The sequence below is a fragment of the Nuphar pumila genome, chromosome 14 (assembly GCF_984573655.1).
Source record: "Nuphar pumila chromosome 14, dmNupPumi1.hap1.1, whole genome shotgun sequence".
NCBI classification, from domain to species: Eukaryota; Viridiplantae; Streptophyta; class Magnoliopsida; order Nymphaeales; family Nymphaeaceae; genus Nuphar; species Nuphar pumila.
Genome location: NC_143262.1, coordinates 73,403,030 through 73,426,497, shown reverse-complemented (window position 1 = coordinate 73,426,497; position 23,468 = coordinate 73,403,030). Strand labels below are relative to the sequence as shown.

Sequence of the window (23,468 nt, the reverse complement as noted above, 5' to 3'; positions counted from 1 at the left end):
GCACATTCCTTGGTGGATTAAAAAATGATATCTGATATGAGCTTTTAGTTCAAAATTCACACACACTTGAGGAGTGTTATCTTCAAGCTCGTATTATAGAGGGAAAATGCAAGAAAATGCGCGATTTTCGCAAAAGCTCCATGAATGTTAATCACAACTCCAAGTTCATACTGAGGCCTACACCAAACAAAAGGGTTAAATTCTCGAGTTCTAACCACCCTAAGGCGAAGTGCATCTCTAGGGAGGAGATAGATAAATTGCGAAGAAGTGGTTTATGTTTCAATTGCAAGAGCAATTGGATGTCGGGTCACAAATGCAAATTATTAAAGTGTTTGACAGTAACCAATAATGAAGATGACTATGAGTTGAAAGAAGAAAAGACCATGGAAGAGTTTGACCAAGAGAAAATTGAAGCAATTCAAGAACCAATTGGCCAATGTTATGCTTTGGAAAACAAATCCACCCCTAATTCTATGAGAATCTCTGATACTTTATTCGGCAAGAAAGTGGATGTTTTGATAGACACGGGTCTACCCACAACTTTGTGAGAGAGGACTTAGTGTCTAACTTTAAATTTCGGCCACACGAGCATCCAAAGTTTGATGTTATGGTGGGAGATGAAAGTCATCTCAAATATGACCAATTATGCATGAATGTGGAGATCAATCTCCAAGGTTCACATTTCAAAGTTGACTTGTTTGTGTTATCTATGCATGACGTCGACATAGTATTGGGGATGTGTTGGCTTCACTCTTTGGGAAGTGTCACTTGGAACTTCACTAATATGAAAATGTCATTTGCTAAAGTGGGCCGACTAATGGTTTTAAGAGCCAACTCCACACAAGATGGCGGTGTGATTGATGGGCAAGAAGCCATCAAAATTTGTTGCACTACTCATATGGCTTTTCTATGTGTGGCACAACCGATTGCACCAAAAGAGGAGTCCAAGTTGGAAGACATTGTTTCACTGAACATGGGTGAATTGCTTGAGTCATACAGAGAGGTTTTTGGAGAACCCAAAGGGTTACCTCCTTCATGCACTTAAGATCACCATATACTTCTTATTTTTGGGCAAGAACCGGTTAGTGTAAGACGATATCAGTATACTTTTGCACAAAATAGTGAAATTGAAAAATTAGTGCAAGAGATGCTTGCAAGTGACATCATTCTTCCAAGTTCAAGTGCCTACTCCTCGTCGGTTCTTCTTGTACGCAAGAAGGATAATACTTGCCGGTTTTGTATTGATTACAGGGAATTGAACGAGGTGACATTCAAGGACAAACATCAAATTCCAGTAATTGATGAGTTATTGGATGAATTGTTTGATGCTAAGTATTTTTTTCAAGCTTGATTTAAGAGTCGGATATCACCAAATCTGAATAGCTAAGGAGGACATAACTAAGACTACTTTTTGCACATATGATGGTCACTATAAATTCTTGGTTATGCCATTTGATTTGACCAATGTGTCGGCCACCTTCCAAAGGACCATGAATGACATCTTTAGACTTATGTTGAGAAAGTTTGTGTTGGTATTCTTGGACGACATATTGATCTATAGTTTTAATTGGGAAGATCACCTCAAGTACATATGAATTATGTTGAATGTGCTAAGAGAATATACATTCTTTGCTAAGTTAAGCAAATGTAGCTTTGGACAAGAGAGTGTGTCTTATCTTGGACACATAGTGGGAAGCTAAGGTGTGGGTGCCAATCCGGACAAGATTGAGACTATGTCTAGTTGGCCTACTCCATGCACCATTAAAGCTTTGAGAGGCTTCATGGATCTCACGGGGTACTATCACCAGTTTATTTGACACTATGGCATTATTGCCCAACTCTTACTTCATTATTGAAAAAGAATTCATGGGGTTGGAATAGTGAAGCCGAGCAAGCTTTCCAAAAGCTTAAGCAAGCTATAGTAGAAGCGTCGGCACAGTTCTTGGTTTGCCCGACTTTGACAAAATATTTGTGTTGGAGACCGATGCTTGCGACATTGGGATAGGGGGTGTCCTAATGAAAGATCGACATCCATTGGCTTACTTAAGCAAAGCTCTTCCGGAAAAAAGCAAAAAGCCTTTCTATTTGTGAGAAGGAACTTCTCGCCATTGTGTTGGCCTTAGAGATGTGGAGGCCATACTTACTTTGGAGACATTTTCTAATCCAAACGGATTGTCAAATTCTCAAGTATATTTTGCAACAAAGGGACTCAACTCCTCTCCAACAAAAGTGGTTGACTAAGCTCATGGGTTATGATTTTGAAATTAAGTACCAGAAGGGGGTTGAAAATGTGGTAGCCGATGCCTTGTCTAGAAAAATAGAAAATGACTCTCTCTTAGTCATTTCCAAAGTTACTTGCACATTTGGGGATCGATTGAACTAAGCTCAAGTTGAGAGTGAAGAAATTCAAAAAATCATTCAAGAGTTGTTAGAAGACTCTACTAATTAGGGGTGGCAATCGGGTCGGGTTGGCGGGTTGGTGTGTCAGCATACCTCAACCCGAACCTGACCCGTTTATTAAACGGGTCAGCTGTGGCAAACACAAACCCGACCCGTTTAATAAACGGGTAACCCGACACGACCCGCCAACCCATTTAATAAATGGGTTGGGTCGGGTAAATGGGTTTTCAGGTTCGCGGGTCAGATTGGCGGGTCGGGTTGGCGGTTGACGGATCGGGTTGGCAGGTAGGCAGGTTGGCGGGTCGGGTTGACGGGTTGACGGGTCGGGTTGGCGGGTTGACCCACCCGCCTAACCCGTTTATTAAACGGGTCAGTCGGGTTGGCATACCCCCAACCCGAACCCGACCTGTTTAATAAACGGGTTACGCGGGTCGACCCGTTTATTAAACGAGTTGGCTTAAGCCCAACCCAAACCCGCCTAAGAGGCGGGTTGGCGGGTCGGGTTGGCGGGTCGTGTCAGAAATTGCCACCCCTACTACTAATCATCCCTCTTACTCGGTGAAGGGAGACAAGTTATATTTCGAAGATAAGCTTGTGTTGCCTACTGACTCTCCTCTTCTTAAAGATGTTTTGGAACACTTTCAAAACTCAAGAGAGGGAGGACATGAAGGTATGCATAAAACATGGCAAAGAATCAAATTTGAGTTATATTGGCTTAAAATGAGAAAGGACATAAGGAATTATGTGCGAGAATGCCAAGTTTGTTAAGCAAACAAGTATGAAGGTATTCAACCTCCTGGATTACTCCATCCCTTGCCTATTCCTTCTCAAGCTTGGATAGACATAAGTATGGATTTCATTGAGAAGCTCCCATTTTCTCAAAAGAAAGAAGTCATCTTTGTAGTGGTGGATAAACTCATGAAGTTTGCTCACTTTATCGTATTGCCTAGCATGTATTCAGTTCAATTAGTGGCACGATCATTCTTGCAAAATGTGTCAATTTTTTATGGTATGCTGAAGACTATCATATGCGATAGAGATTCGGTCTTCCCTAGCAAATTTGGAAGGAGTACGTCATGTTGATGGGCACTAAGATGTGCTATAGTATGGCCAGCCATCCACAAACCAACGGGCAAAGCGAGGTGGTCAATCAAGCTCTTGAGACCTACTTGAGATGCTTCACGAGTGAAAAACAAGAGACTTGAGTTGAGTTTCTTTCTTGGGCCGAGTAGTGTCATAATACTTCATTTCATTCTTCTACGAGAATGACACCTTATGAGGCCTTGTATGGTTGTACGTCTCTAATGATGCGTAAATTACCCGTAATCATAATATATTTTTATTGCATAAATGCATCATTTATAAGTTTAGAACCCACACTTAGATGCATATAGATGACATTGAGCTACGGTTTGAATTTCGTTCGAATCAGACTTAAAACGAGAGAGATATCGCATTTTTTGTGAAACGGGTCAGACCTCGGGGCAAACCGGGACATATTGGATCCAAATGGCTCATTTGGGCCATGGATCTGGGCCAAAACCCATCGAATCCAACCCAATCCAGCCCCAAACCCGATTTTGAAAAAAATTGCTAAAAAAAACCCTCAGAAGAGGCGCCCAGCTAAAAAAAGCATTTTAATCTCTTTTCTGAAAATTCCAGAAAAGAGGATCTTCTCTGTAAAATTGAGTTTTAAAGAAACCCTAGGCGTCTCTGCCTAGGGAGTTGCGCCCCCAAGCCCGACTCTCCTTCCATCCCCTTCTTCCCCATCCGTCCAGTTGTCCCATTCTTCTTCCTCATCCCTTTGAGTTTGCTAAAATTTCTGCAAAGTCCAATAGAGCTGCCATTGTCGCCCCTTCATTTCTCCTCTTTTTCATAACTTCCCTTCTTCTCCCCTTGCTGGAAATAACGTTCCATGCTCTCTTGCAGGTAGCAACAACAACGTGGAGTGCACTAGCTGTGGAAGGGGTGTTGTCTGCCCCTTCGCAACCAGTCGGCTCTATCTCCATCCGGTTCTCTTCGCCATTCCCAGCACGCCACATTCGGGGTACCTCCATCCTGCCCCTCCCAGCAAGTAGCAGCAAAGAGAACGGTTCCAGCACCATTGAGGGCCCCTATTGAGGCACAGATTCGAGGCAGAGTCCGCTCACCCCTACCTCCTCCTTCGTTGGACAATCTATGCACGGTTAGTCTTCTTTCCCCCTTTCTTTTAGTATAAATCCAATATGTGCGTGTCTTTCTTTTTTCTGTTGTATGCATTTTTATGATTCTGCTTTCAGCCTTAGCTTAGCAAGTGTGCACAGACCAACACTTAAGTTAGAGAATAAATCATGTTTTCGGTAGTTGTTTGTTGTTTGACATTTCGGCATAGCCGATTTCTCAATAATGCCTAAACCGGCTAGAGTACTTCTAGCCGGTCGGGGTTGGTTTCCCTTAGAATTTTAGTGTATTTGATTTGTGTAAACCAAATAATGTTGAATGTTTTCAATTAATTGATTATGGTGGTTTGCTTAATAGGTGTTTAAGTGTGGTGTGCATCAAAATTTCTAAAACCGGGTAGAGTAATACTACTCGATTTAGGGGTTTGTGCACCATGGAGTTCGCGTAATTTAAATTTGTTGTGTTAATAGTAGATTTCAGTAATGTAGATTCTAACTAGTGATTTAACTCAGTATTAGTTTAGTATCATGCTGGTGTAAATGCATAATTTTAATGAGTTGCATTGTGTCATTGTATTTACACGGCATGTGGTTTAGGTAATTTTTTTATAAGATGAATGCTCCTTCGGTTTTCTATTTCTCTCTGCATATTTAGCTCAGTTAATTAATATACATTCTGCTGAAAAGAGCTTAGATAATTCATCTGGGTTGATTTTCTGTTATGACTTGCCCTTCTAGCATGTGATTGAATCGAAGGCCCAAACCGAGTTGATTCAGCCTACTCGATCTAGGCAAATTGCAAGTAGTATAGATATACTGAGAATTTCTGAGTTCATCATCAATCTCTTAGTCATTGAAGTGCTGACCGTAAGCTGATTTAGGGTAAAAGTAGTATTGTTGTGTTTATGTAGTAGTTTAGCTTTTGTTTTGTGGTGATGAATCACATTCACATTCTAGAGAGTGTGAGATTGAGTGAAGGATTAGATTTGTGCATATCCTGTAATTCCGCACTATCCGGCATGCCTTAGTGATAGTTAGGTCATGGGGTTTGTTTGTATTGCCTAAATAATCTAGATTAGTAATCCATGTGATGTTAGGTTGCTAGTTGACTAGTATACATAGCTTAGTTACTTTTTACATTTGTGTAGATGTTCTTAGTAGAGATTGGAAATATATAGTGTGCCTTAAGATAGGTGTTAATTTCTGTTTTAGCAGCAGTAGAGTATTTAATTACATGTTGCTAGTAAAGTAATGTAGATTATATTAAGGTTATTGTCTTGGTTTTCATATGAGTAATTACTTTGATGGTGTATTAGGCTTAAGTAGTTGCATTTTCATCCTAACCGATTTAGTTTTTTGGGCACTTAGGATATAGTTGCAGATCTTTGGTTGATAGCATTAGGTTTCAGTAGCTTTATCTGTTAATTAGTGTTTGGCTTAGGTATTAATTGAGATTGACTTAATGCATGGTATTTATAGATTAGTTTAGTTATTGCATTAGCATAAGTTAGGATTGGGTTAGTATCTAACTGGAATTTATAGTTAGTTTTGTATTTAATCTTTCCTTTGCAAGGTTAATTAGTTAGTTTGCATCAAGTAATTACATTAGGTTAGTTAATGACTGTGTTTTAGTTAGTTTAATTCATATATGCATGATAGTTCCATTTAGACTAACAATTGCATGCATATTAGTCTTTTAGTTTAACATTGGGTTGTATTTCTTGCAAATAGTGTGGGTAGTTAATTTAGATTTTACTTTCTTAATGTAATTAACTTTATTTTCTGTAGTTGATTAGTTTTAGGTTTGTAAATGGCTGTTATTGCATACAGTCTAAGAAAAAGTGCACAAATAGATTTGGATAAATGAATAGTGCTTTGAAGTAAAAATCAGAATTTTGCTCTGATTTACGCTCGTTGTTTTAAGTGCTAATTTTTTGAGTTTTTCCAATATTATTGTTCTATTCTATTCTATTCATTAGTGTGTTGAATGTCTGCAAACTAAAATTCAGCTCGTTTTGAGTTGATTTGGTTTGCTTTTTAATCATTTTGCAAAATTAGGTTTTTCGCGATTTTAGATTTCAGGTCAAACGGTTCCAGAATTTTTATCGAACTTGAAACGCTTGTATCCGGAGTTTCCAGATGAGTTTTTCAATTCCGTAAAGTCCAACAGACTCATGAATCTGTTAGAAAGAGAACAAAAGAGAAATACTTATAATCGGACTTTGTCTGCCTCTTTAAACTACCTGTTTGCGAAAACCTATTAGAATCCCTTTTGCACTATAAGAAGGGTAAAACAGTCATTTACTTAGTTGGTTTCCATGGTTTCTCTAATTTTAATTTTTAGTGTTTTATTAGGTTTCTAATAATAGTCCAGGGCTAATGATAGCGTTAGGATAATTAGTTTAGGAAATTAACTTCGGTAATCTCTCGATTTACGTAGGAATTCGGTAGCGATTAATTTTAGATATAATTTAGAAATAGTTATCTTGGTTTACTTAAATAGTTTTACTAACTTCATTTCTGTGTTGTGCAGGTGATGTTAAGTTGCAGAAAGAGCATCTCGTCTCAGTGATAGATTGTCGCACCCAGTGATTTGACGAAAATGCCTTTGTGTTCGCAGGCTTAAGTCACTACATGCTTCATTTCTGTTCTTGTTCAATTTTGAATTCATTGTAATATTTTCTGTAATTGAACAGATTCAATATCAATAAAATGCAAAGCTTAGATTTAATCTGAATGTATCTCGTTCCCTGTGGATTCAACCTGTACTCGCCACATTCGTGGAAAGTCGGTTTATTATGACTTGATGGGTGATTTTCCAAAATGATTTCAACGATAAAATAAGGTTTTAAAATAAGCACTTACAAAATACACATCAGCCTCCTCAACCTTTCTTCTATGAAGATGGATCGGCAAAATCCCTTGTTATTGAGAAACAATTGAGAGAAAGAGATGAAATATTAAGAATATTGAAGCAAAATATTGAGCGTGCCCAACCTCGAATGAGACAAATTTATAACAAGCAAAGAGAAGATAGAAAGTTTCAAGTTGGAGATTGGGTTTGGCTAAAACGTATCACACATGGACAATTTTCTTTGAGTAAGACTCCTATCACTAAGTTTATTCCAAGATACTTTGGTCATTATCAAATAATTCATCGAGTTGGGAAAATAGCCTATAAGTTGAAGTTACCTCAAGGGGTGTGTGGGCCTCCGACTTTTCATGTGTCTAGATTAAAGGCATATCATGGACCGATTCCTAGTGAAGAACCTACGACAACAGTGACAAGGCAGCCCACTAGAGTTTTGAAAACTCGAAGAGAGCAAAAGTGTGATAGGCGAGTAAAGAGACATCTAGTCGAATGGGAAAATAAAGGAGAAGCCACCGCCACTTGGGAATGGGATTTTAACCTCCGCAAGAAGTTTCTCGGATTTCTTCCTAGAGAACTAGAAAATTTTTAAGAGGGAGGGATTGATGCAGACCTAAGAGAAAACCCAACCATTGAGGTCGATGAGTCTAGCTGAAGTATAAGCAAAAGGGTTGCAACTGAGTCTGGTTGAGTGCAGGGTCACAGTCGCACGGTCAGGTGAGTGCACAACAAAGGTTCGGCCAACCAAGAGAGCAAGGCAGGGTGATTAGCACCGGACAGAGGGCAATGTCAGTGCAGTTTCAACAGAGAGTTTAGGTATGTCAGCAGCAGGACTTGATATGTGGGCCGCTTAGCCTTTGGCACCAAAGAGAAAGTGAACACTATAAATAGTGTTGGATTTGTAAAAATGTCATTATGTAGATTTTGAGATTGATGAAATAAAATTTCTCTTTTTGGCTCCATCCATGGAGATCGGCCTCTGTTGAGGATTTAGGCTAATTAGGCTATTTCACATAGTTTAATTAGATCGTCTTCTCTTCTTCCACATCTTCTTCAATCTTTCTTTCCTTTCATAAATTGCCTAGAGACCTACTTTGATTTAAGTCCAAAATAGATCATGACATTTGCTTGAGGTCATTGTGTTCGACTTAAGTTGAATCTGAATGATCAAGTTGAATTTCATCCTCAGACTGGATCATCACTCGCCGCTCTTCAGATCTACCATTGATTTTCACCGCAGCACAGGGATATGCCTGTGCACATAGCTCTGACGCAAAGAGAGCATCGCTGGCTCTTTAGCATCCGTGTGTCTTGCAGATGAGTGTAATCAAAACTCTTGAATTGATTTCACTAACCTCGGATAGTTACTTGCTTGTTTGTACGCCTTACAACAAAGCTTATAACTACTCAATTCAATTGTCGACTGATCAGCTTGCGCATATCGCTCAGACTTGCACGATCCACCATCGTATGCAGCAATCTAGCCTTGCGAGTGTGCACATTCTACTACATAGCTTACGCATTGAAGTGAGCCATAACGAGGTGCCTGTGTGCGCTATACCACAGACGCTTGTGTGCATTCTGTTTGACAATGCCTGCATGCATAATACATTGAGTGTGCTTGTGCGCACTTTTCCTCTTGCACCTATGCACATTGTTTGATCAACACATACATGCATTAGCATTTAGCGCCTGCATGCACCACGATAGACGAGCACTTGTTTGCACCAACCACATCGAGCGCCAAAATGCGCCTATCGGCAGAGTGTTTGTAACACAGTCAGTGAGAGTGTCAAGGTGATGTGAGATTCTTGGACGCAGCGCATCACAAGTGTTGGTGGTCGTCTGAAGAGGGAGGCGATGAGGGCGGTTTTTAGTTTCTCTATATAAAACCGAAAGCATTCGGTTTAAAATCGAATGCTCATCGGGTTCCACTATAGATTGCTACAGTGGAACCCGACCCGGCGGGTGGCCTGATCCAAACCCAATCTATGTGGATCAGATATTAGATATGAGTCCAAGGGACTTGAACAAGACTCGAATTATCCTTTATGGGTGGATCGGGTCTCCGCTCGTCCCGGGGTGGACCCGATCCGAACTCAAATCTGTTATGGACAGGGTGGATCACGTTTGGATATGATGCCTGGCTCGAACTCAGACTTATTCATGGTTTCGAGTCTGGGTTTGACCGAGACAGACCAGACTCAGGATCCGGATATGACCTAGATCCTTTACAGATCTAGATGTGGATCTGGACCAAGTCAAGGATCCAGATTCGACCCAAATACTTTATGGATCAGATTCATATCTTAATCGGTTTGATGACTCGGATCTGACCCGATTCCTTTTGAATGAGTTTGGTCAGTTTATGGATTCAGATCCTATTTGGACCAGATCTGGATCCAGATTGAGTCCGGATCTAGATCGAGTCCAGATCATGGGATCCAACCCGGGACCCAATCATAAATGGGTCCTGATCTAGATTGGATCTGGACCTAGGGATCCGACCAGAGATCTATTAGAACTAGATCTATATCTGGGTTGAATCGGATCAGGTTTAAAATAAGGTCCATATACCATTTAAACCTTTAAAAGATTAAATCGATTCTGTGATCGGTACGGGGCATGTCAGGACTGGTTTAGAGTCATATTTTACCGGTTCCTAAATGTAGAAACCCTATTTTTATGAATCTATGAAGGAGTAAGGATTTTCTCATTCGGTTTTAAGGGTTTGTAGACTTTTGTACATGATTCAGACTGATTCAACTGTCTTGAGACTGGTTTAGGCCCTTGGTTGACCAGTTCGAGGTCGTTGCAGACCTGTTCGTAGTATTTTTAGATCGATTTCAGTACGAAGACCCCGAGTTTTACCCATAAGTGCATGTTTTTGTTATTTTTTTATGCTTTATAGGTATTTTTTATCATAGAAGCATGGCTTTTTACATGCATTTGATGTTATTTAAGTTATGTATGATATTTAAGCATGAGTTATGACTAAATTCATAACATATATGATGTGTTTTTATTAAAATTTATTTATGCATATAAGTTGAAGCATGAATTTGTATTTTTTATTATATAATACATATTTCGTCATGAATATACATGCATTATCATGTGTGCATGGGTATGCTCCATAATACGAATATATTTGACGTAAAGGATCTCGATTAACTAACTCATGTAATCACTAAAGTTATTTGAGTTGTGTTGATTGATGATTCTTTAGACTATATTAAGATTCAATATTATGATTGTGTGTGACTTTATGAAACAATGATTCTATCCAAAGGTAGGTCATTGTATTCCAAATTCACACAAGGTATAATAGTAGATGTGTATACTAGCCCATGGAGCATGTTTGTACCCAAATATACAGTGTTGAATTACCTTTGGTTACATGATCTACTAGTTTTACCAATTGAAGTCAATTCTTTGTGAATTGAGGAGACGAAGTAACTATGAGTACTATCGTTTGATAATAGCCCAATTATGCTTGTCTCAGAAAAGGTAAATAATAAAGGGTCTCATTTTTTACCTTTTCAACTCAAGTCTCGTTTGAGAAATTATAAGTTTCTTTCCTTTCATTTCTTGCAGTACTAGGTTCTTTAATTATTGACAGTTTTAGTAACATCCTCATCTTAGATGGATCCAATTTCTCAGATTGAAAAGAAATAGCATCATTCACTCTAGGTTACATAGATCTGAATTTGGCTCTTAGAATTAATGAACCTCTCGTTATTACAGAGCAGAGTACAATCGAGCAGAAGGCTACCTCTAAGAAGTGTGAGCTCTCGAATAGACTTAGCTTATTGTTTTTGCAATCTCGAGTGGCTAAGAACATTCGAGGTGTCATCCCTTACTGCAAAACAGTGAAGAAATTCCTAGGAGCCATTGAGGCTCAGTTCATTAATTCTAATAAGGGTAGGGCTAGTACACTAATGTCAAAGTTTGTGTCTATGAAATATTATAGTGATAGTCACATCCGATAACATATCTTGGAGATGAGAAACATTGTATCTCAACTAAATGACATGAAATTCGATATTTCAGACTTGTTTCTGGTCCATCTAATTTGACCTTGTTGCCTATTGAATATGGACCCTTTAAGATCTCTTACAATACACATAATGACGAGTGGTCTTTTAATGATCTCTTCACTAAGTATGTTGAAGAGGAAGAAAGACTGAAGGGTGAGAGGGTGTCGAGTACATATATGACCTCTCATTAGGGAAAATATATGTCGAGGGCAAAAAAAAGTTTCTTTAAGAAGAAAACCTCTAGGGAGAGTTTAAACTCTCAGGTGAAAGCCAAATACCAAGTAGAAGGTTCTTCTATAAAGTATTTTTTCTGCAAGAAGGAGCATAAGAAGGTGGTCTGCTTGAAGCATAAGAAATGACTCGAGAATAAATGTAATAAGTCATTTGTTTCTCATGAGTGCAATTTAATTCATGTTTCATTGCATAGTTGGTGGATTGATTCTAGTGCCACGGTGCATATTGCCAACTCTTTGCAGGCATTTTTGAATAAAAGAAAACCAACAGAGCATGAAAGAAGCATCTTCTCAAAAAATAAAATGTGTCTGAATGTCAAGAACGTTGGGACTTGCTGAGTTATTTTGGAGTCAGAATTTATTTTGGATTTAGTTAAAACATTTTATGTTTTATCCTATAGTCGGAACCTTATTTCAATTTCAAAACTTGATAAATTTAATTTTATTTTTAAATTTAAAAACTCCAAGCTTATTATTGTTAAAAATTCTATTCCTGTAGGTTCTGCATATATGTGTGATGGTTTGCATCATTTAAAAACCAAATTCCAAATTCGAGAATCTCACTCCGTTGAGAACACAATGATTGACAATAAACGTGGCCTAAAAGAGGCTAAATCATATTTGCTTTGGCATCAAAGATTAGGACACATCTCAAAAGAGAGAGTCCAAAGACTTGTGAAAGAAGGAATTCTTGAATCCCTTGATTTCACAGATACAGAACCATGTGTTGAGTGCATCAAGACTAAGCAATCTAACACATATAAGAAAGATGTCAAACGTAGTAATAAAAAATTGAGAATCGTGTATATGGATGCTTATGGGCTTTTTCTCGCGTGTTATACAGGTGAAAAATATTGTCACCTTTATAGACAATTACTCATGGTATATATATCTCTACTTATTATTTGAAAAATCAGAAGTCTTTCTTGTTTTTAAAGACTTTAAGAAATAAGTAGAGAAACAAACCGATGAAGTTATTAAAGTGGTTAGGTCTGATAGAGATGACGAATATTATGACCATTTCACTGAGATGAAACAAATGGAAGGGCCATTAGCGCGGTTTTTAAAAGAAGAAGGTATTGCACCTCAATATACCATGCCTGGTAGTGCTAAACAAAATAGTGTAGTTAAAAGAAAAACCATACACTTAAAAAAATGGTTCAAGCGATGTTGAATCACTCAAACCTTCCTTTGACCTTATGGGATGAAGCTCTTAGTATAATAGTGCATATTTTGAATAAGATTCTCACAAAGGCTATCCAAAAGACTCCTTACGAGTTATGGACTGGTAAAAAACCTTATTTGTCATATATGCGTATATGAAGATATTCAGCTGAAGCTAAATTGTATAACCCACATATAAAAGCCTTTGATCCTAGGATGACTAATGAATTTTTCATTGGTTATCCAGAAAGATCAAAGAGCTTTAGGTTTTATTGTCCATCTCATACACCACAGATAGTGAAAATAGATAAAACAAGATTTTTTGAAAATAGTTCTATTGGGATAGGTGCATCTCAAAATTTTGAATTTGAGAAAATGTAGGATTCAGGTTTCATACCTGCGAAGGATAAGGGCCAAGTTTTTTCTATCATTGTTCTTTTAGATAATGCTAGAAAAAATTCATTCAATGAATGTCAATCCCAAGTAGAACAAGTTGTTGATGGGGATATACAACAACAATAGGATGCAGAGGTTCATTTTGAATCACCTATAGCACCTATATAGAAGTCTATGAGAACCAGAAAATTTGCTATTCATTCAAACTATGTGGTGTATTTGCAAGAGCATAATGATTTTATAGACATTGATGATGATCCTTTTACCTTTGCAGAAGTCATTGAAAGTAAAATATTGACACATTGGATCAATACCATAAAAGAAGAGCTTGACTCTATGGCAAAGAACCAAGTGTGGGATCTGGTACCTTGACCTGATAGAGTAAAACCTATTGGTTGTAAGTGGGTCTTTAAGACCAAGACAGACTCCAAAGGGCAAGTGGAGAGGTACAAGGCTAGGCTCGTTGCAAAGTATTTCACACAGATGAAGGGTATTAATTATAATGAGACTTTTTTTTTGTCTCAACTAAGAAATTGTTGAGGATAATCATGACCCTCGTAGCTCATTTTGATTTAGAGCTACATCAAATAGATATGAAAGCATCTGAAAGATGAGGTATATATGAAACAACCTCCTGATTTTAGTGTAAATAACTCTAATAATTTAGTTTGCAAATTGAAGAAGTCAATTTATAAACTTAAACAAGCCTCCCACTAGTGGTATAAAAAGTTTAATCAGGTAATTTTGAACTTTGGATTCACTGAAAACATTGTTGATCATACCTTAAGGCTAGTGGAAGTAACTGATAGATATTAGTCTAATCTAGGCATTGCGCACCGGAAGGTAGCGAAGAAGGTTATGCGTTATTTTCAAGGAATGAAGGACTATATGTTGACTTACAGAAAGGTTGACCACCTAGAAGTCATTAGATACTTGATGCAGACTTGGGAGGATGTCTCGATAGTAGAAAGTCTACTATTTGATACGTCTTCCTACTGGCAGGTGGTGGTGTTTCATGGAGAAGCAGAAAATAGTCTATAACTGTTGCTCATACTATGAAGACTGAATTTATTGCTCTATATGAGACTTCATCTCAGGTCATTTGAATAAAAAACTTTATTATGGGTCTTGGGATTGTAGACTCGATTGAGAGACCGCTAAAGATCTTTTGTAATAATGAAACAACTATGTTCTTCTCAAATAATAAAAGCTCAACTTTGTGTCGACACATGAAGTTAAAATACTTTGTTATTAAAGAAAAGACTGAGAATCATTTAATGTGTATTGATACAATCGATATGAAAAAATGACTACATATCTTCTTACTAAAGGGCTAACACTAGGATTATATTCTCAACATATAAAGGGGATGGGTCTGTTTGATTTTCTCTGATATATGACAATACATTATGGTTATATCTGATCACATTTGTGAAGCTAAATTGATTCTCTTTGACTTTGTGTATTGTTCATTATGTATAGAGGATCTATCATTTGGGTAGAGAGAATAATAGAATAACAATGTTAAATGACCAATAAAATGGGTTAGAGACCAACCTAGTCATAAAGGTAATCTTAACATGCTAAATCACTGAAAATGAATTATATTGTAGTGCATGAAAATATGACATTTCATAAAAAAGTGTTCATCTCTATGACTTGTATGATTCATTCTTGTGATATAAGATAACATGTGAACCCACATGAAAATTGAATCGAGATAACAGTAAAATTTTGATGAAGTATTTTCTATGTCAATGAGTCAAGTGAGAGAATGTTGAAATATGAATCGTATCCAACCTGATGTGACCTGATTTGACATGAGTACATCATGAGATAACATGATTCATGGAAATTACAAGGCAGTTATTGCAACTACTCATGCAGGGTAACCACTGATTATGGTAACCTCTCACTACAGGCTTCTCTTAGAAGTCTATAAAGAGGCTTGGTTGCTTGATGAGAACAACTAAGGGGGTATCCTCTTTCTCTCATTTTGGGTTAGGTCCTGCTCACTATCGACTTGACGACCTAGTCTCATCGTGGGGGTCGATAGGTTGAGAACGCCATGCACCTGCGCCAACACTTGTTTTATCCATGGCATCTACCAACATTATTGCTTTTACATTCCAGTTCTATTTGAAGAAGAGCCCATAACATGTTCGCTAAAGATTCTGCTGTTTTTAATATCCCATGTGCCTCCTACTATCATTTGCAATGCTACCCTCCAAGCGTTTTTTATCTTCCCTATTTCCAACCTCCTTCTTGAGCCACCATTCTGTAAGGTCTTCAATTTCTATTGAAGGAATATGTTGAATGCCAAAACCATTACCACCCATCTTCATCAAACCCATGGCCATTTGAAATCTGGAAAAGAAATGGTCTATGGATCCTTCCTCTCTTAGGCGGATGGTGTACATGTTGGCCAATTGGATTCCCAATCTTTGAAAATGATCTCGAGTGAGAAGGTCTTTATACACTGCTAATTTCAAAGTGATTGTTGCACGAGGGGAATGGTTCTTGCACCTTATATTTCTTTTTTTTTGGCTTCTCATTGTCTCCCAAGCCGAATTCGCAGAGAAAGAGCTTGCTTTAGTCTATATCAGCTTGTCCTCCTGATTTACATTGCCGAGAGGTCCCATTCATTTAGCTTGTCTGATATTGACACTATCCTGCAAAAAAATCGTTAGGACAAATATGGCCAAATGACTCTACTAAGATGTAGCTTATTTTGAGAAAAGACCAATACAAGTGTGCTTGGCTTTCACTATTTGTTCTCCTCAAGGGGATTTTATTGGAGCAAGGGTTATGTGCTCATATTCATCTAAGGGCATGTTAGGTTGCATCTTTTAAAATCACTCTCTCAGTTCCTGATAGAGTGATTCTAAAAGAAGCCCGAAATCTCATGTTCAACCCAACATGAGATTTCAGGCCATGATTTTCGAATGGTTCTGATTCGAAATCACGGCAAAATTCCAAATCAGAGCGCGAGTCGAGGGGCCGAACTTACCATAACCTTGTTTCCTGAAACCTCATATTTGAACAATGCCTTGGAGTTTTTTCGACCATGGGGCTGCCAATTTCAGCATCTTCCAACAACCGTCAATGGCTTTGGGACTCTTGTATTTGGCTTCTGGCATCATGTCTGTATATCTCATTGTATATACTCCCCAGTGGCTGCTTCTACATTTTCACATGGTGAAAAGATCAGGTGCAATATGATAACAAATATTTGTGCACTAAGCACATGATCACCACCCTTGGGACAGGGCCTGTCAGTTGTAAGGCTCAAGGCCTGATGGAAGGCAATCAGGTGTTTATTGCACAAATTTTGTGCCATGTGATTGCACCCTATCCGGGCTCAAGAGGGGCCTTAATCACAAAATTTTAATTTATAACTCCAGAAAACTGCACATCGCGCTAGCCGGAACCATCTCTTGCGTTCCGCCCGTTGCGATCATGCCACGCGTCGTCAACCACTCCCGATTCGGAACACAGAAACAGCGCCACTCTCGACAAAGAAGAAAGTTCAGGAAGCGCCAACACAACGAGAGCAATTAGGTGGGCCCCATAAAAACAGGAGTGTGGGCTCCACCTACATCGTATATCACACTGACACTAGTTGCTGTTGGGGAGTTTGCTTGCATAGGATTTTTACTGGCGCTTCCACTCTGCTTTTCTCCTCCCCTTTTTGGGTTCATTCGTCGGTTGGACAGAGAAAGGTAGGAAAACCGGGCTCTAGTTCCTTCCTCCGGAGAAGAGAGAGAGAGAGAGAGAGAGAGAGAGAGAGAATGGATCACGCGGAGGAGGCGAAGAGGACGGACCTGATGACGATAACTCGGTTCGTGTTGAACGAGCAGTCGAAGCACCGGGAGTCGAAGGGCGACTTCACCATCCTCCTCAACAACATCGTTCTCGGCTGCAAGTTCGTCTGCTCCTCCGTCAGCAAGGTCCCTTCTTTCTCTTTTTCCTTTTCCTCCTTTTTTTTCTCTCTAATAAAGATTTATCCGAAAATTTCTTGATTTTGCTCTCTATCAGCGTTTTCTGTAGCTAATTTTGAGGTTTTTTCCCTGGTTTCAATTCGGCAACCGTTTGAGGATTTTCAAAATTCTTTTGGGAGCTAAAAGATTTCGTAATTTGCATTTCTTACCTGACAAAATTCAGATCTTTCGGGGTTTTTACTCAGTGGGAGCTCATTGTCAGGATTTCCCCCTATTTTGAATTCATAAACGCCTGATTCTAGGCCTCTGTGAGAGCGATTTTCTACAAAAAGGATTTCGAGAATTCTCTCTTTCCCTTCCTTTCTGATTTTGGAGTTCTTCTTAACGTCATTCTTGAGTAATATTCATGATTTATATTTCTTTTCCTAACAATTCCTGATTTTTTTTTAAAGTTTCGATTTCGAGAACGGACGGTTCTAAACTAATCTACAGTTGTGTTGCGAAAGAGATTTCGAAATCCTTCTCAACTCATAAATTTCTCGGTGCGTTTCGGATTCTTGAAAACGGAACTAATCAATTTGTACGTGCATTTCGAGGATTTCTTTTGCTTCTGTTTACAGATTCAAAAAGGGGTCGATCTTAGGGTTCTTTTTAGGGAAAGAGAAATCATGAAGACGGCAAAAGTCCACTCGAGAGCTCGACCCTGTGAATGAAAATGGCGCTAATTTTCCTTCGTGCTGAACGTCGAAGAAAACGGAACGGAGGTGAAGTCAGCACTCCAGGAGAAAAATAATATGTTGATTATTGATTGAGTTAGAAAAACAAGTCCTTGATTTGGCTTTCGACGCGTTTCGACGGATTTCTTCTCGATATCTCCTTAACCTTTTTTGTTAATACCAAAATCATCCCCTTCTTCGGAAACCTGTTGCTAGGAGTGGCAAAACCTGACACGACCCGCCAACCCGCCTCTTAGGCGGGTTCGGGTTGGGCAAACACGAACCCGTTTAATAAATGGGTTGACCCGCCTAACCCGTATATTAAACGGGTCGGGTTCGTGTTAGGGGTATGCCAACCCGGCTGACCCGTTTAATAAACGGGTTAGGTGGATGGGTCAACCCGCCAACCCGTCGAGTTACGCTTTCCGTTTTGATGCCACCGTGGCCTCCGTCGTCATGGATTCCACGCTATCGTTCTCTTTGCCGCAAAGAGACCAAAATACTTTTTTTTCTTCTTCCAAATGCCATGAGCGTACTCGCTCACTCTCTAGTCTCTAGTATCTACTATCTAGGGCCATCAGAGGGTCGGGCATTGGATCTGGTCCGATCCAGATCCAGATCCAGCCTTGCCGAACATCACATTACCTCTTTTTATTGTTATTTTTATTTTTGGTTTCGAAACGATGCCCAAGTTCCGGCTCTTGAGGGATGATTCGTGCACTCAGCAGGGACACAACTTAGGCTATATTTGGGAGCCTTGCAATGGGATGAAAACACCGTTTTAGTGTTGCCAAAATATGGTTTTGCTTGAAATGTGTGATGTTGAGAGATGGAGTTGTCAAAAACGTCGTCTCGTGAAAGGCATTGAAATGTTTGGGAATTTACCAGGAATGTGGCTCACATGCTTGGGAATTTAGTGGGAAACGAAATCCCAGGCAACCCAAACTGGAAATTTTCTTAAATTCCCCATTACTACAGAAAAAGGGAACCTCTTGGACAGAACAACGTCTCTCATATTTCCCCGCAACCAGAAACTTTGAACTTTTTTGTTCTTTTTTTATCTGAAAGAACAGAAACTTTGAACTTCTAAGATCTTTTGGATGCAAAAATGGATGACTAACATACAGAATTTCGTGGATATCTGAATTTCCCGTTTCTCCCTAAATCAGCAGCACTTAACATAGTTGTGCTTCTACTACTATGGTTTTAAGCACCTAATTAATCAGAAAAAAAGAGGGCTGGGATATTCTAAATGCAATATCCCAATTCATCCCCAAGTCTCTCTCTCTCTCTCTCTCTCTCTCTCTCTCTCTCTCTCTCTCTCTCTCTCTCTCTCTCTCTCTCTCTCTCTTGGACTATCTAACTGACGTGTTATTCTTCTGAACAGGCTGGTCTTGCGAAACTTATTGGGCTCGCAGGAGAAACCAATGTGCAGGCAAGCTTAACTTATATGAACTTGGAAATAGTATGGTGATCAGGGCTTATTTGCAGTTTGAATGTCCGTAGAGCATAGTTTTCATATTGGAGTTTATTTATAAGTTATTACTAATAAATGTAGAGTTGGGGTAGATAAGTATGCTGGGCGCTCCGTGTGCAGCACTCATTAAAATTATCAAACGACCTTTAGTTAGCGACTGCCATTAAAGGCCTTTAGTGGCGCTTCCACACGCCACTAAAGGGTCCCTTTACCCTTTGACGCGCATGTTGTCCATTGCGTGCGTGCATCCACTGGGAGTTCTCCCAGCAGGGGGTGGGCAGGCAGCTACCCCCGTTTCTTAATGTAGACTTATTTTAGTTAATAAATTATACCTTTAACAAATTTCAATTTTGCATTTGTTTTAACTTCCTATGTGCTAACATCTCTCTCTCTCCACATATACTGGAGTATATTATTCCTTGTTTTTTTCTAGCTTTCTACCAAAAATTTACCCAAACAAAGTTTTGCTGGATGGTATAAATGGAACTAGACAGCATTGAGAGACCTAATCAAGTTTTAGCTTGTGTAACAATTTTAGATCTTCTAATTTGGTGGAGCTAAGGATTATGGTAAAATCGTCTCAAAACCTTTGGTTGGTGATTGTGTTGATCTCTGATTAATAAATGCAGGGTGAAGAGCAAAAGAAGTTGGACGTGCTCTCAAATGAAGTATTTGTCAAGGCTCTTATAAGCAGCGGACGAACTGTAAGTTTTTGTGTGAACGTAGACAAGAATCAGAGTGGCAGCTGACTGCATGCTTCACTAAGAATAACATCCTCCCTTGCATCCTCAAATTGCAGTGAATCAGCAAACAAACATTTGATGAATTAACATCCTTTTTATTTTTTATTTTTGTTTTTCAGTGTATTCTTGTCTCGGAGGAGGATGAAGAGGCTACCTTTGTGGAACCATCAAAACGTGGAAGGTATCTTTTTTGTTTTTCGTTTATTACATGGGGAACTTGGTGCCGGAACAGCAGACCTGCTGCACAGAAAAGTTCTGCGAGCTATGGTTGCCATGCCCGATGACATAAGACCACAAGGCTACCCCCCTTGCCTACCAAAGAGCGTGCTGCTTTGGCCTTGCTGCAAGGAATGCATACCCCGAGAATCAAACTCTTGGCATGCTATGACTTATGATGTTGCCCCAACAAGATTGCAGATTACAGCCGCTCGGGTCACCCAAGTGGCAGAGGGGGGAGAAGGTGTTGATCCCTTCATCCCAGATTCGACTCCCACTGTGTATGCGGGTACCTTTAAGGCTATGTTTGAGAGCCTTGTAATGGGATGGAAACATGGTTTCAGTGTGTTGCCAAAATATCATTTTGCCAATGTGTGATGTTGAGAGATGGAGTTGCCAAAAACATCCTCTGGTGAAAGGTGTTGAAATGTGGTGTTGGGCCTGCCAACACCAGTCCCAACACTTTGTTTCAGCAGCACCACTGCTCTCAAACACCAAGAGTATGGGATCATGATGGAAACCACAACACAACCACCGATTCAAGGTTCCCAAACATAGCCCAAGTGACCCGGTTCTCGGTGATAATTCCTTGCCATTAAAAAAAAATATATTGTATACTATGACATGCTGATGCACATTATATATTGATCCTAGCATACGATGGTGCACATCGTATATTGATCCTGGTCATTCACAATCTTCACACGTTTTTTCATTTTTACTCCATCACATGCATTTTGTTCTGGCTTGGGTGATCACTGGTCCAGTTTTCATATACTCCTGCAAATGGTGCAGGTACTGTGTTGTTTTTGATCCACTGGATGGCTCCTCCAACATTGACTGCGGTGTTTCCATTGGAACCGTGAGTTTCTTTATCCTTACACTTTTCTATATATATATATATATATATATATATATATATATATATATATATATATATATATATATATATATATATATATATATGAGAATATATTTCCTACTAATGAAGGTAAGGAACTAATGAGCTAGAAATCATAGGTGCAAGTTGTATCGACTCAATCTAACCACATAGATGTGTTCAACATAGTTTGTGTTAAAATACATTGTGTATATATACCTGATATTACATATATTTATATAATATATGTATATTAAGGGTATTTTGGTCATTTTATATATTGTAATAAATGTAGTCCATTAGGGACTGTAGTGTCATTTAGTTTTATTTTTTTTCTTTTATTTATTTAATGTAATTAGAATAGGACTGTTGGGAAGGAGTCCAACTGCTGCTCCCAATAGTCATATTTCGGACCATTGGGTCCTCTCTCTACTTTTTGGACTGTATGAATAGCTCTATAAATAGAGCTTCTTGTAATGGTTTATGTGTGCTTTTTCAAAAGCATATTTGTTGAATACAAAACATTTGATTTTTCATTGTGTTCTTGTGAAGCTTGTGCTTTTGTATATCTCTTTTATGAGATTGTAATTGATCATTTAGAGATCATATTCTCATTGTGCACTTGTCTAGCCTTTTGTTGGCATTGTGATTGTGCACATTTTGTTTCATTTAATGGTCTCAGAGCCTTGGGCTCTTGTAGTGTTGAAAATCATCTTGAAAGTTCTCTCTTTGTGGTGGTGGTCTTCAAGCTTTGTTCTTAAAACTCAAGCCTTCTTCTTCATCATGGGTGAAAGAGAATCTGCCATCGTCATCTCCTAAAAGCTGAACAAAAGCAACTGCTTGATGTAGGCTACCGCAATGAAAAATCATATCAAGGGGAAAAAAAATTGGGGTTTTGTTAGTGGAACCATTAATGAACCCCAACTAAAGCTAACAAGAAGAGAAGGAAATCAAATCAAAGCCCTCTCCGAAGAATAAAAGGAGAAGGTTTTGCAAGAATATCAAGACAAAATGGAGGATTGGGAGGCTAACAATGTTCAAATACTCTCATGGTTCATAAATACCATTGAGTTCAAGATCGCAACTGCCATCATCAAGTTCAAAAAAGCATGTGATGCATGAATCTTCTTAAAGAGCACATTCATTCAAAAATATATGGCTAGACTATATTATCTTCAAACAAGGTACGTAATACCAAACAAGTGGATAAGAGTACAAGAGACTTTTATGGTCTCTTATCCCCTATTTGGGATGAATTGACTATGTTGGAACCAAAATGAGAAGGTTCGTTAATTGAGATGAGAAAACAAGTTGAAAGAGAAAACCTTTTCTCTTTCCTATATGGTCTTTGATTGGAATTTGAGGAAGTTAGGTCCTCTTTGCTTCATAGGACTTTGGCTCCTTCTATAAGTGAGACCCTTATTCAAATTTGGCAAGAAGAAACAAGACTTGAAATGCACAAGTCTAATGATGAGGTACTTGTTGTTTCAAGATCCAAAAGTTTTGTAAAAACTTATAAACCATCTCACTTTAAAAAAAAAAATTCAATGAAGGACATAATGGAGGAGGATCCAAGGGAGGTAAAATTACTTGCCATTATTATAAAGAACCGGGACACATAAGACTAAAAAGGTGGCCACGGTAAGTGAAGAACATAAAAAATCAAAGAAAGGGTGCAACTTTAATGATTTGACAATTGACCAAATAGCATAAGCCATTTCACAAATACTAAAAGTTACTCTCTCTACATCCGGTGCCGCCGTCTCCTCTTCTTCTCTTCCTGGTAAGTCCTCTTGGATTTTGGATTTGGGTGCCTCTTTTTATATGACTCATAACGAGTCCCTATTATCCGATTGCACTTATTCATATTTTTTATGTGTCAACCGTCGATGGTACTTCTTTGAAAGTTAAATGTATAGGAAATCTCAATAATAATTCAAAAAAAAAATTTATTCCAAATGTTAGGGTTATTCCAAAACTAGATTTAAATCTTTTTTCGGTTTCTCAAATTTTCGATTATAGGTGTAAAGTATTCTTTTCATTTAGGGTTTGTTGGGTGCAGGATCTTCAGTCAGGAAAGCTGATTGGGCAAGGCCATAGAAGAGATCTTTATTATATGGATTTCTTATGTTTACCTAAAGACTCTTTTTGTAATCATATTAAAAAAATTAATTTAGATCTTTAATATAAAAGATTAGAACATCCACGTATATCCAAACTATCTCTTTTTCCGT

The 23,468-nt window shown here is 38.6% G+C and overlaps 1 protein-coding gene across 1 annotated transcript in view; it reads left to right on the top strand.

The window, feature by feature from the left end:
- Positions 1-16,973: 16,973 nt before the first annotated feature.
- LOC149816974 (fructose-1,6-bisphosphatase, cytosolic-like) overlaps positions 16,974-23,468 on the top strand; it is a 45,007-nt gene continuing 38,512 nt past the window's right edge. The window contains exons 1-5 of the mRNA XM_089987840.1: positions 16,974-17,211; positions 19,306-19,353; positions 20,025-20,099; positions 20,258-20,319; positions 21,150-21,216. Of these exons, the coding sequence (XP_089843966.1) occupies positions 17,053-17,211; positions 19,306-19,353; positions 20,025-20,099; positions 20,258-20,319; positions 21,150-21,216 (411 nt within the window). The 5' untranslated portion in view covers positions 16,974-17,052. The remainder of the gene's footprint in view (positions 17,212-19,305; positions 19,354-20,024; positions 20,100-20,257; positions 20,320-21,149; positions 21,217-23,468) is intronic.